This window comes from Rhinatrema bivittatum, chromosome 2, assembly GCF_901001135.1.
Source record: "Rhinatrema bivittatum chromosome 2, aRhiBiv1.1, whole genome shotgun sequence".
NCBI lineage: Eukaryota > Metazoa > Chordata > Amphibia > Gymnophiona > Rhinatrematidae > Rhinatrema > Rhinatrema bivittatum.
In genome coordinates, this window is record NC_042616.1 from 190,760,997 (window position 1) to 190,774,141 (window position 13,145).

General features: G+C 42.7%; 1 protein-coding gene across 5 annotated transcripts in view; it reads right to left on the reverse strand.

The window, feature by feature from the left end:
• Positions 1–13,145, reverse strand: part of VWDE (von Willebrand factor D and EGF domains) — a 268,951-nt gene that overhangs the window by 62,267 nt on the left and 193,539 nt on the right. For 4 of the 5 annotated variants that reach the window (XM_029588981.1, XM_029588980.1, XM_029588984.1 and 1 more), the window contains 3 exons: positions 11,409–12,065; positions 1,315–1,410; positions 1,133–1,228 (listed from right to left, as the gene is read on the reverse strand). In XM_029588981.1, coding sequence (XP_029444841.1) covers positions 1,133–1,228; positions 1,315–1,410; positions 11,409–12,065 — 849 coding nt within the window. Of the gene's footprint in view, positions 1–1,132; positions 1,229–1,314; positions 1,411–11,408; positions 12,066–13,145 lie in introns of those variants that run through there. The other variant, XM_029588983.1, reaches the window with a different exon arrangement.

The window sequence follows — 13,145 nt, forward strand, 5'->3', positions numbered from 1 at the left end:
ATTTTATCTTTTTTTTTTTTGTGATAAACACTTAGAAATGCCCAAGAAAATAAAATTAAATAAAAGCAAACAAAAAATGAAGAGCTCTGTCTAAGTCTTCTAACTTTTGATTAGGTTTTTACTTACACTGTGGGCCAGATTTTAAGAATTGTGTGCGGGTGTAGATTTGTGCGCACAACCCGGTGCGCACAAATCTACGCCCGATTTTATAACATGCGCGCACAAGGGGGAGCACAATTGTGCAACTTGGGCGCGCCGAGCCGCGCAGCCTTCCTCCATTCCCTCCGAGGCCGCTACGATTTCTTTCCTTCCGCCCCCCCACTTCCCCTATCTAACCCTGTTATTTTTGGTTTCGTTTTATTTTACTTTTTACTGTTTTTAGTTAAAAATAATTTTTTTAGTTACTTATTTTTGATGTATTTTATAATTTAATGTTGTAAACCGTTTTGGCCAAACTTTGTTTGAAAAGACGGTATAGAAATATTTAAAAATAAAATAAATAAACAAATACATAAATAAACCCTTTGAAAATCTGCCCCGTATGCATAACTTCTGTTATTTATTATTTATTTTTTTTTGTTTGGGTTTCTATAAAAATGTTATTAAGAATTCATATTGGCATGAAGTTTATAAAGAGTTATGTGCATAAAAGTAGCATATATCATAGCAATTTTCAGAAGTCCATTTACATATATAAAATCTTTTAAAAATTCAACCCTATGGCGTGAATTTTCAAAGGAATTACATCTGTAAAAGTAGCAATATTCAAAAGCCCATTTACGTGTATAAAGTCCATTTATGTGCGTAAAACCCAATTTTATGTCTGTAAATCCTTTTGAAAATTATCGCCACTGGGTTTATGTGCACGTTTGATTTGTTATTGTTGTATGATACATTTTCAGTCTTTAAAGCTGACTCCATTTTTCATGTTTGCCTTCAAAAAAAGCTTGTCCATTAGATCTCTTTATTCTTATTATAGATTATGATACAAGATTATTTAAATCATTTGTTTGGCACCTGAATGCTTTTGTTTCGAAAACTATGACTGCTACAGTTTTATCACTGAGTATTTTACTTTCTACAAGAAGTAATTGATCTGAATATTAAAAACACACAGTATTGGCTGCCCTACCTTCATCACATGTGGATCCGCCATAGCCTGGTGGGCAATCACAGACATTAGGTTTAATGCACTTTCCATGATTTTTACAGTCTGGTCGACACACTGCTGTAGAAAATCAAAATTCTTCAATTACGTCTTACACGATTAACTTCAATAGATTAAATTTGAGCAAGCTAAAATGTGGCACTTACCAGTTTGACAGTTATAACCAGAGTAGCCTGTTATGCACCTGCAGGTATTTGGTGCTGCACATTCCATATGTTTACCACAGGAGAATCGACATATTGCTAGAAAAAAAATGAAGACAATATATAATTTTTTTCAAGATATTTCTATTGATCAGAATGTTTTGGCCTAATTTAATGCTTCCTTAAGATATTCATATCATAGAAACATCATGAAGGTAACTTTAAAATGAGTGCACTAGCGCCCATATATGCACATACGCTGAAATTTAAAATTATGTTCACAGTTACATGCATATGTTTTTCAATGTGCCTACTGCGTGCATCTGTGCTCCTATTTTTAAGCAGTTACTCGAGCAAATGTATTTCGCGTATCTTGCTTAGGACTTTGTCAGCTTTAAAGTGCACTGGTAAGTGGATTTTAAAACATGCTCGCGTGAAAAACATTTCCAGTTTTACCAATTAGTCCACCAGTTTGCTCAGTCTGTCTCAAAGTATTCCGGACCTTTATGGTTCTTCAGCCTACACCCTCCCCGGTTGACCCAGACTCTTCACCCAGTCGTTTTAGGCCTAAACAGAGACTTAGGCAGACTTACATCTCATCAGGAGCAGAAGTAAACATGAGCAGCTAAAAGCCCAAGATCAAGATCAAGATTCAGGAACAGATCAGAATTCCATTTAAAAATGAATGCATTGTTGGCCTCTGTCTCAAGAATCTCAGTATGTAAAAAACAATAAAACTGTGAAATAATTGTCCGTGTAGATCTCTTAAGCAGAATTCTTTCAAGAGTATTTCTCCCCCTCAGTTCACAAACATTTTCTCTGATTTGAAATATATTGCTACGTAACTTCAAATAAAGAAAGTGTATGTGGTGCAGAATTCCAAATTTGGTCACCAAATCCTCCATATTTGTCCTAAAAACCTTAGCCCCCTTTCTTCCCACCCCCTGGAATCTAAAGAAAACGTAACTTGAGATAAGTATGGATTGTTCAGAAGGAGAGACATGAGAGAGATACTGCCTAGCACATCTTAAGGTTCTTGTCCCACACCTTGAGAGTGTGGGACAAAATTGGACTGTCCCAAGTAATCCTGATGTTGCCAATCCAGATGAACAACACAGCAATAAAGCCAAACTGAGCTCCTGAGACTGCAATTCCTCCAAGGGTAGGGTAAAGAATTATTACTTAACCACCCCCTAATCCCCACCAATCTTGCAAAAAGGTAATACAGATACAAATCAGTGATATCTAGGCTGCCACAACCTTACAGCATCTGTGAAGTGGCCTAATATAAACAGCTTTGCCCTTTATATAAAAGAAATAATAGCCCCCTTAAGAGAAACAAAAACCCCAAGAGGCACATTATATGGTAGACGTTAAAACAGGTAAAGATGATGTGGAAACACCAATATTTTTACCATATACACCCTCCCCAAAAATGATAAAGGAAGAGGTTGCCATCTAGTGAGATCTGAATTTCGGGATAATCTCTGGAAAGTTTAACATATAAAGCTCAGCAAAATTAGCTGAGATTTTTATACCAAAATAAGTAGCAAAGGAATTGGTCATGGGAAAACCCCTAATATCAGGCCGATACAGTAAGATGCGGTAGAAAGAGGTGCGTTAGTGCCGGGCACACCCACGTTGTTCATCATGCACGCTCGATACTGTATTTAAATGACATGCAAATGCAAGCCGCGTCCAACGCACGTCCATGAAGCACAATCCATTTTACTGAAATGACAGGTACCAGGAAGTGGATACAGGAGAAGGGCTGACTGACCCCCTAACTGACCCCCTAACTCCCCCCAAACTTTCCGCCGGCCCCCGCTCACCTGCCCTGGCTGCGTCCATCTCCCGTGCTGACAGCTCCGGAGCAGCCCCAGCCAGCCCCGCACGCCGTGACCTCGGACGTCCAGCCGGGCGCTCAGGTCACGGCGTGCGACGTCCGAGGTTACGGCGTGCACTCATTACCTTTTAGAGAATAGGGAGCCATGGGGTGCGCCAGATCTGCCCAGGGCTGCTGAAGCCTCTCTCCCCACAGGCTGTCCCCGGGAGGAGGGGAGAGAGGACTGGGGCTGCTCCGGAGCTGTCAGCGCGGGAGATCGGCACCCATGGACGCGGCCAGGGCAGGTGAGCGGGGGGCTAGCGGAAAGTTTGCCCGATTCACTTCGGTCATGTCCCGGGGAGTGAGGGGGTCAGGCAGTGAAGCGGGGCTGGCTGGGGCTGCTCCGTGGCCCATGAAATTTCGTCTCGGCTTGCCTGACACTCCACACTAACGCAGGGGTAGGGGTAGGCGGTAAATTAGCAGGTTAAACGCACGGCAAAACTGTAGGTTTAAAAAGCGATAATCGGGGAGCACGTTACTGTATGGGAGGGAATAGCTAATCCGATCGTTTACATCTCATATACATGCCGCGGGCGGAAAGGGTTACCCGTTGATTTAAAGAGGCGGTAAGGATGGGTTAAAAGGGATAGTGAATCGCAGGTTGGACTAACGCAGCCAAATTGTGAGTAGAAAGCGTGTTAGAAGCAGTGTAACCGCGGCCGCACTTTACTGTATTGGCCTGATATTTAGGAAGTCTGGAAGTTGGTCCAATACCCATTGCCATAGATTTGGTGTGATTAATTAAGTAACCAAATAAATTATTATAAGCTTTCAGAAGGTGAAGCAAAACTGGCACAGATCTATCTATTTTTGTTAAAAATAAAATAATATCATCTGCATATGCAGCTAACAGCTCATTTAAATTGCCAAACTGAAATCCAAATTTATCCGCTGAGTTTTTAATTTTGTATGTTAAAGGCTCTAAATTACAAAGGTGACAAGGGACACCCTTGTCTGGTTCCCCTCTGGCAGCAGAGTGCCAACTATTTGCAATAACCTGGGTCCTGAGATTTGAATACAAAACTTTAATTCTAGTTTTTAATTGTTCAGAGATCTCAAATAGGTGAAATTTTTTTTAAAGTATCTTTCTGGCAGGTATATTACGATGCACTCCAGCCCTCTATTAAGGCAATTTCGCCACTTGAAGCGTAAAAAACGTGACGGATAGCAATCTAATCCTCCTGTTGAGTACAGTGAGGTTCCACTCATTGGCACTACTTCATTCTTGCTATAAATTAGTCTGTATTCATCTGAGATTCTCTGTAAAGGGAGGGTGGGGGGGGGGGGATTGAGGATCGGAGGGGAAGGGAAAGTGCTTTAGGTTGGGTGTAAAATGTTAAAACTTTTTGAGGTATTACTCTGCTTTCTATGGGGGTCATTTTCCAAGGAATTACCGCGGGTGATAATTCCGCAAATCGCGCTAACAGCTGTTAACGCGATTTGCGAATGCAAATTTTTAATTTTGTATGCAGGGGGGCGGAGTAAATGTAAAGTAGGGAGGATTTATCATGTGCTGCAGTTCCTAACGCGGCCAATAACTACACCTTTTTCATTTGCGTTACATGCCGGTAAAGGTTTATCGCGGTTCATGATGTTCATGATGTTCGTGAACCGCAACATATACTGGCAATGTAGCCCAAATTAGGCTAATAGTGCAACTTGCGATAAGAGCTTTTCGCATAGCTGATATTGCAATTTGCGATACACATGCTTATTAGCATAAGGTACACCCCTTTTTGGTATCACATGCGATATTGGAAAATGAGGCTCTATGTTTGAATAGGTGAATTTTAAAAGCTCGTAAGTGCCAAAACTGGGAGATAGGCAAGTATGTGTGGATATTAAAAGCCACCTGTGTAAACATGTATCTTCCAGTACGTGCAGAAGTGAGAAAGCCCAAAAAAGGGGTGGGGTTTGGATGTGGTCTGTGAGGGGTAAGGGCGGGGCAAGGGCAGGACATGGGTATTCTGGGACCTTAACATGAAATGTGCACATAAGTATGCACACAAGTGTGCGCTGGGGTCCCCTGCCACGTACCGTTACTACTGCTATGGATGGCTTGTACTTAATATAACAAAAAAAACTAGACAAGTCAGCAGGGTTTTAAGGGTTGGGGCTAACAGTGGAAAAGGGAGGCTAATAACCTAGGGGGGGTTTGGAAGTCCTAACCCATAACTGGGTGAACTGGAAACAAATTGGTAAAACTAGTAATGGTGTCGGCGGGCATCCCTTATAAAATCCCCCCACTTATGTGGTAGAGGTGGAATTTGCGAACACATGTGCGCATCCATATAAAATTGTGTGCACATGTATGCACGTTCAGCCTATTTTATACCATGTGTGCATATACGAGTGTAAGATATAAAATGGCTGTGTCCTTTGGCCACAAGACTGCATACATGTGTACGTGTGTGCCTGTGCACCGGTAGGAAAGTTACCATCAAAATGTTTTAGCACAGCAAAAATATGATTCCAAGAAATCCTATCAAAAGGCTTTACCTGCATGTAAAGAATATGGATGTGCAGGAGAAAAAAATTCATTTTTCTTTTTGGTTCTTTTTCAGAAGGTTTTTTTTTCCCATGAATTTCATTTTGTGGACTGTTTGATTTGTTTTCATTTATGAGAAAAAAAATTATCAAACAATTAAAAAACAAAAAGCAGCCAAAAAATGAAAACGAAGCCTCCCGCATTGCCTGCCCGCCTGAAAAAATGTCGGGGCTGGGATAAGTTGAGGGCGTACTAGGTCGCTGAGACTTTGGCCTACTCAAGGCCGAGACTTCGGCCTGATCCAGAGACTGGGTTCTAATGCCAGGGCCTGAGCTCGGACCCAGCCCCGATGCTGTGACCCGAGCCAGAGGCTGGTTCCTGATACTGGGGACCTGGCCTAGACCTAGGCTCGACGCCACTGCCCAAGCCAGAGGCTGGGTCCCAACACCTGGGCCTTGGCCTAGGCTGGGGCCCAGACTCAGGCCCGATGCGTGATACAACCTGGAGGTCGGGTCCTGACACTGGTGTCTCGGCCCAGAACTAGGTCCGAAGCTGTGACCCATCCCAGAGGCCAGACCCAGGCCCAAGAAAAGGTTTTGACACTGGGGCCTGGACCCGGACCCAGACCCGATGTGTGACAGAACTTAGAAGCCGGGTACTGATGCTGGGACCCAGGCATTGGGACCCAGCCTCCTGGCTGAGACCCCGGCATCAGGCATCGGTCCACGCCTAGGCCCCAGCATTGGGACCTGGCCTCAGGGTCAGCTCACGGCATTGGGCCTGAGTCCGGGCCAAAACCCCAGCATCAGGATCTGGGCTCCAGGTTGGGTTGTGGTGTCGGGTCTGCATCTGGGCTGAGGCCCCGGAATCAGGACCCGTTCTCTGGGTTGGGTTGAAACATTGGGCTTGGGTTAGGGCCGAGACCCCAGCATTAGGACCTGTTGTCCAGGTCGGATTGCAGCGTGGGACCTGTGTCCAGGCCCCAGCCTTGTCCAAAGCCGAGGACCTGGCTTCAAGATCCTGCCTCTGGGTTGGGTCGCAACATCGGGCCTGGGTCTGGTCCCCAGGCCTAGGCAAAGGCCCCAATGTTGGGACCCGGGCTCTGAGTCAGTCACAGTGTCAGGCCTGGGACTGGACTTAGGCCTCAACATCGGGACCCAGCCTCTGGGCCAAGTCGCAACTTCCAGCCTGGGTCTGGGCCCGGCCTAGGCCAAAGCCCCGGTAACGGGACCTGGCCTCTGGGTCAGGTCACAGCATCCAGCATCGGGATCTAGCCTTCATCGGATACCCGACGGATAAAGTACTTTTGTTGTTGTTGTTAAATTTTTGGGGATCTTGGCTGACAGCCTGGTGTTGGACCGCTGAGACCACAATGTCATGCTAGGGGACTAGGTTGTGGCCCCTGCTTTGGGCCTCAGGCTATACCTTAGGCAAGGCCATGGCTTTGGGCCTAGACCTAGACCCGAATCATTAGTTTAAAATGAAATAAATGAATAAGATTTGATTAATTTGGTGGGCCCCTGATTAATTTGGTGGGACCCCGAATTAAATGTATTAGTCTTATTTGATGCATTTTGCAGTTTCATTTTAAATGAATGAACCTTGCTACTAAAGAAAGGTGAAAGCCAGGAATTCTATACCTTTTGCAAGATGCATAATATTGAACAATCTCCATGTGCTATGGTCCCCTGTACTTCTAGGAAACAGAAGTATGAACCCCAAACATGACTTGTTCTGCATTTCTATGTTTATATTTTTTACTTTTCTCTCTTACATGGACCATGGTACAGCTGTCAGGCTGGGAATATAGCCAATGCTTTAATAGATAAGAACTTCAGTATTAGTGTAGTCTAGCCTGGCAAAGCTCCCAGAGCTTGGGTCATCATTGGCACCAGACTCCAGATTAAAAAAATGAGCTTTCTACTTTTAAAAACTGTTACTGACATATGCCTACCACAAACAGTATTTATACATCTAGTCATTAGAAGTTTAAATGCTAAATGTGTATGAGATTATGGAATTTCTTTCCTTATGCATTGAAGCTCAAAATATGTAATCAGGTACTCTTCTGCTAATAAAATAGATAAATGCTTATAACTCTAATTATATATTAATAAATAATAAATGAAAGCAAAGCACCCATATAGCTAAACTAAGGATATAAAATGCAAACTATTATATTCATATATCTGAAGTCAATGAATTTTTAGAGCTAAATTCTCCTGGCTATGTATCCTGACTTATAAACATAAATATTGGAAATTATGTGATTTTTAGTAAGAAAAATACATGAGGTCATATATCGCTCAGATAATATGACTTGACCTATGTTGAAATAAAATCAGTACTTAAATCTTTGGACCATGAGTCTATGAATTGTCAACAAGCAAAAGAATATATATATATATATACAATAAGATATAAGAGCTTGAGGTTGCTATACTATTAAAAATATGCCGAGATCCTGGCAAATTCAACTCATATATGGTAAGAAACCATCTTTTATTTCCATATCTATGACATGACTTGATCAATTAAATACTTTCCTCATGTAAAATAAAACTCATATTCTTTTTTAAGAATATATTTCTGACTGAGGGGGTTATTTTCTAACCATATCACTTGTGAAAAGGGACTTTTCACGTGCGATAGCTAGATCGGGGCGGAGTCGGGGTGGTGTTGGCACTGGTAGAGGAGGAGTCGGGGTGACATCGGGGCGGACGCTGCGGAAACTTCACTGGCGGTGATAAGGTAAGACCCCTTATCGCTGCCAGTAGCGCGCCCAATAGCACCACCTTTCACGATGGCACTATTGGGTGCAAAAGCCGGCAGCGATAACACTGGTGGTGCGATCACTGCCGGCTTTCGCAGGCCCGCCCCCCCACCCCCTGTTACCACATGATTCACAAAGCCCTGCAATCTTAGAAAATCCAGGCCTGAGTAATTGAAGTGGCTCTGATCTCATAAAATAATTAACTGAGCTCAATGGGGTACATTTTAAAACACAGCACGTATCTTATAAAATCCTGGGTCGGCGTGCGCAAGGGGGTGCACATTTGTGAAATCCGAAATCAGAGCGGCCTCGGAGGGAACTTTCCTTCCGCCTCCCCCCACCTTCCCCTCCCTTCCCCTAACTAACGCACCCACCCGGCCCTATCTAAACCCCCCCTACCTCTGTTGTGAAAGTTATGACTGCTCGAGGCAGGCGTAACTTTGCACGCGCCAGGCCGGCTGCGCGCCATGTTCCATTCCGGGTGCTGGTCCAGAGGCCGTGGCCACGCCCCCGGAATGCCCCCGGGCTGAAACCACGCCCACGGCGCCGCCCCGGATGACGCGCCAGCAGCGTCACACCCCCCGATGACGCATGGATCGTGATACGTCCCCCGACACGCCCCTCCCCAGGAAAGCCCCGGGGCTTACGCGCGCGCCGGAAGCCTATGCAAAACAGGCTCGGCGCCCGCAGGTGCATTTTAAAAGGGTTATGCGCGTACCTTATGCGCGTAACCCTTTTAAAATCTGGCCCAATAAATGCAACATTTCTGAGAAGCGCTGATGTGTTAAACTTATGTGACATGGGGTTTTAAAGTAAAGAGGATAACCCTTAAGGGAACTCCTTATTAACATTTCTCTTACTTAGATCTACCTATCAAATCAGAACCGAGACTCTATTAATCAAATTCCTGTCTTTAATAAATATGGATTGGTCACTGTCAATGAGTAGAGGAATGATCCAATCCATACTGAGATGAAGAATTTTATTAAGAATTTTGAGATCCACATTAAGCGAAACAGGCCTGTAAGTGCTATAATCTAAGGCAGAGCTTTCCAAAGTGTGTGTCGGGACACATTAGTGTGTCGCCTGTAGTGTGGAGGTGTGTCGCCCGGTCCACAGGGACGGCGGAAGCAGGGAACTATAGCAGGAAGATCGGCGGGCAGTGGTGGAGCTTACATCACCACGGCCCGAAGAAAAGGGTCATGTTCACTCCTCCTCCTTCCTGCCTGTGCAGCCCTGGAAGAAAAACGTTGCCAGAGTCGCGTGGGCAGGAAGGAGGAGGAGCATCTGCTGCGTACAGAAGAAGAGCAGCATTAATGGGCCGCTGCGGATCCCACGTCGCGGCAGCCCGAGAAGAGGAGGAAACCCGATAGCAGGGCCGCTGCAGATCCCATGTCACGGCCAGGGAAGATCAGGGCCTCTGAAGAGCCCATCCTTCGGCAACCCGTGCAGAGGGACAGCATGTGCCAGTGAGAGCCTGTGCTTGAGCAAGAGAGCATGTAGGAGTGAGAGAGCCTGTGTGTGTGAAAGTGAGACAGCATGTGCACGAGAGAGACAGTATGTATGTATGTATGTATGAGAGAGAGGCGAGTGAGAGCTGTGGATGTGTGAGATTGCATGTGAGTGAGAGCCTGTGTGTGTGAGAATGTGTGAGATAGCATGTGAGAATGAGGACCTGATTGTGTGTTTGAGGGAAGACAGATGGAGAGAAAAGAAATAGAAAAAAAGACCCTGTAAAAGGAATTGGCAAAAAAACAAGAAAGGAAAGGTGGAAAAAAAAGCCTGTGACCAACCGATTAGAAAACTAAGATCAGACAGCAAAGGTAAAAAAAAAAATTACTTTTTAGTGATTGGCACATGTAATCTTTGGGAATGTGCAAGAGTAGCACTTTCTCTATGCCGATCTCACAATGTACGAGATCAGCATGGAGGAAGTGGAAGCCTGCAAATATTTATTATGAGATAGGTTGTGTTGTGAAACATTTTATTTATGTATATATTTAAGGAAACATACATAAATTGTTGAAATACATTTTGTTCATTTAACCTTTAACTTCTGGTTTGCTGGTAGACTGAATTACTGTGTCACGAAATTATGTTTGTCTAAAAAGTGTGTCACCAACATGAAAAGTTTGGAAAGCTCTGATCTAAGGGATCTTTCCTTATTTTTTTTATAAATCAATGCGGTGGTTTTCAACCTTTTTCCCATTGTGACACATCTGACAGACAATGCACATGTGTGACACACTGCTCATTACAATGTACAGAGGAAATATAAAAAGGCCCTATATTACTTTTATTGTTAAGAATGACTCAAGGGAAAGATAAGAGTATTCTCTCTGAACAGAAATTATATAAATAATAAACCTCCCATAGCAGAATAAACCTCCCATAGCAACACTGAAAATATTACACCAGGACTTAAAACTCCAATACTTCTCCTTAAGGAAAATGGAACAAGCCAGGCTACTATAGAGGCAAGACTTCCCTTGGGTAAATCCATGTTGACTGTATCCCATTAAACCATATCTTTCTATATGCTCTGTGATTTTGCTCTTTAGAATAGTTTCCACGATTTTTCCAGCACTGGAGTCAAGCTCACTGGTCTATAGTTTCCCGGATCACCCCTCAGCCCTTTCTAAATATAGAGGTTACACTGGCTACCCTCCAGTCTTCAGGTATAATGGATGATTTTAATGATAGGTTACAAATTTCTAATAATAGGTCTGAAATTTAATTTTTTAGTTCTTTCAAAACTCTGGGGTGTATACCATCTGGACCGGGTCATTTGTTTATCTTCAGTTTGTCAATCTGGCCTACTACATCTTCCAAGTTCACAGTGATTTGGTTTAATTCATCTGAATCAGCACCCTTGAAAACCATTTTCAGTTTTCAAGGATAATGAGATTCCTCAAAAACTTAAAATCAACCATGTAACTCAAATATAGTACCTTTGCAAGTAGCACCATCTCCATAATACCCATAAGGACAACGACCACATTTGAAGCCTCCATCTTGGCTTGGTTCACAGGGAACTCCTGGGAAACAGGGAGAATCAGCACAAGTTACTACCTGCAATACTGTTGTTGTAGCTGGTTCCAACACTGGTGATGATACAGTGATCTTCACAGGAACAGACAGTAAAGAGCCTTCCTTCAATTTAATTAATGGAACATGAACTTCGGTATCAGTTACTGCATGTTGTAATCTGCTTGTTAGTGCATTTCCACTGATTGTTTTGGACATCCCAATAAAATCTATATCTTTGTTGTTTAAGGGATTTTGGGCTTCTGTCTGTATTGTTTTGACTGGAAGTGATGATTTGCTCCTTGGAGTTTTAACTAGCATAATTTGTTCTCCAGAATTTTGACTTGTTGTGTCCAGTCTGTTGATTGCTCTGGAGGCATGGCTAGTAACATTTTTACCAGTAGTGTGGTTACTGGTGATTTGGGGAGAACTTTTTGGCTTTGAAAATGTTGCTGTTGCTCTAGTTGTTGATGTTGATGGTGGAATTTTAGAAACTTCAAGAAAACTGGAGATTTTGGTAAATGCAGAAGAACCTTGATCAGTAACAATTCCAGGTGTATCAATAGTTGGTGACTGAAAATCTAGAAAACAAATACAAAACACAAAAATACATTAAAAAAATGAGGTCTCACATTTGATAGAGTATCACTGTATATTCTGGTGCTATTAAGTTCTATGACTTGCTCAATGAACTTGCATCAAGTATACCATTCTACATTTTCTATATGACAGTACTGTAGGTGTCTTTTGATAGCCCCATACTGCTGGCATACATTGTGCAATGGATGTCTGCTATATGGCTCATTTAATGGCACTTTGCTATGTGAAAAAAGAATGTGCATGCATGTAACATACATATTAACATAGTAATGATGGTAGAAATGACTACATGGTCCATCCAGTCTGCTCAGTAAGCTTCTTATGGTAACAACTGCCGCTCCATGCAGGTTACCCCCAAGCCTTATATTATGTAGAACGTGTATAAAGCATATAAAGAATTGTGGAGTAATATGGACACACAAGAAGTCATGTAGAACAAGGCAAGATGTGTGTTCAACAATTACTGCTGTTTCAATGAAGTAAAACAATGCTTCTATTTCTTCAAAACAGCATTTATTTTTAAGCTTCCAAAAGCACATTTCATATGACAGGAATACAGTCCCCCTCACTGCCATGTTTCACCATAGAGGCTGCATCGAGAGAGACTCACAAGGTCAAATTCTCATCAGTCGTCAGTTCAAAATATAATTTTTTAATTGAAGCACATAGCATAGCTGAGGCATCCAAACAGGCATAGAGTACACAGGCTTCAGGACAAGTATGAGAATTAAAGTTGTGATCAGAGATTGAGTAAAGCTGCATAAAAAAGGACATGTAGGCCTACTTTAGAATAACAGAGATGGCATGGGTTATTGTAGAAGATACTGTAGGTGTCAGTGTATGGTAAAGCGGTTTTGAAAAATTAAGCTCTGTGATGATAAGAAAAATCGACAATAATCTTTTAAAATGGGCATCTGAATAGGAATATGTTGCTAGGGTTTAAAAATGTGGAAAGCTTCTGAAAAACTTTGTTTCATGTTAACTAAAAGTGTAAAATAATAAAGATTTGTTGCAGCTAGCTTTCCTTAATTTCTGAGTATAAAAAAATGTAAAAAGTGTCC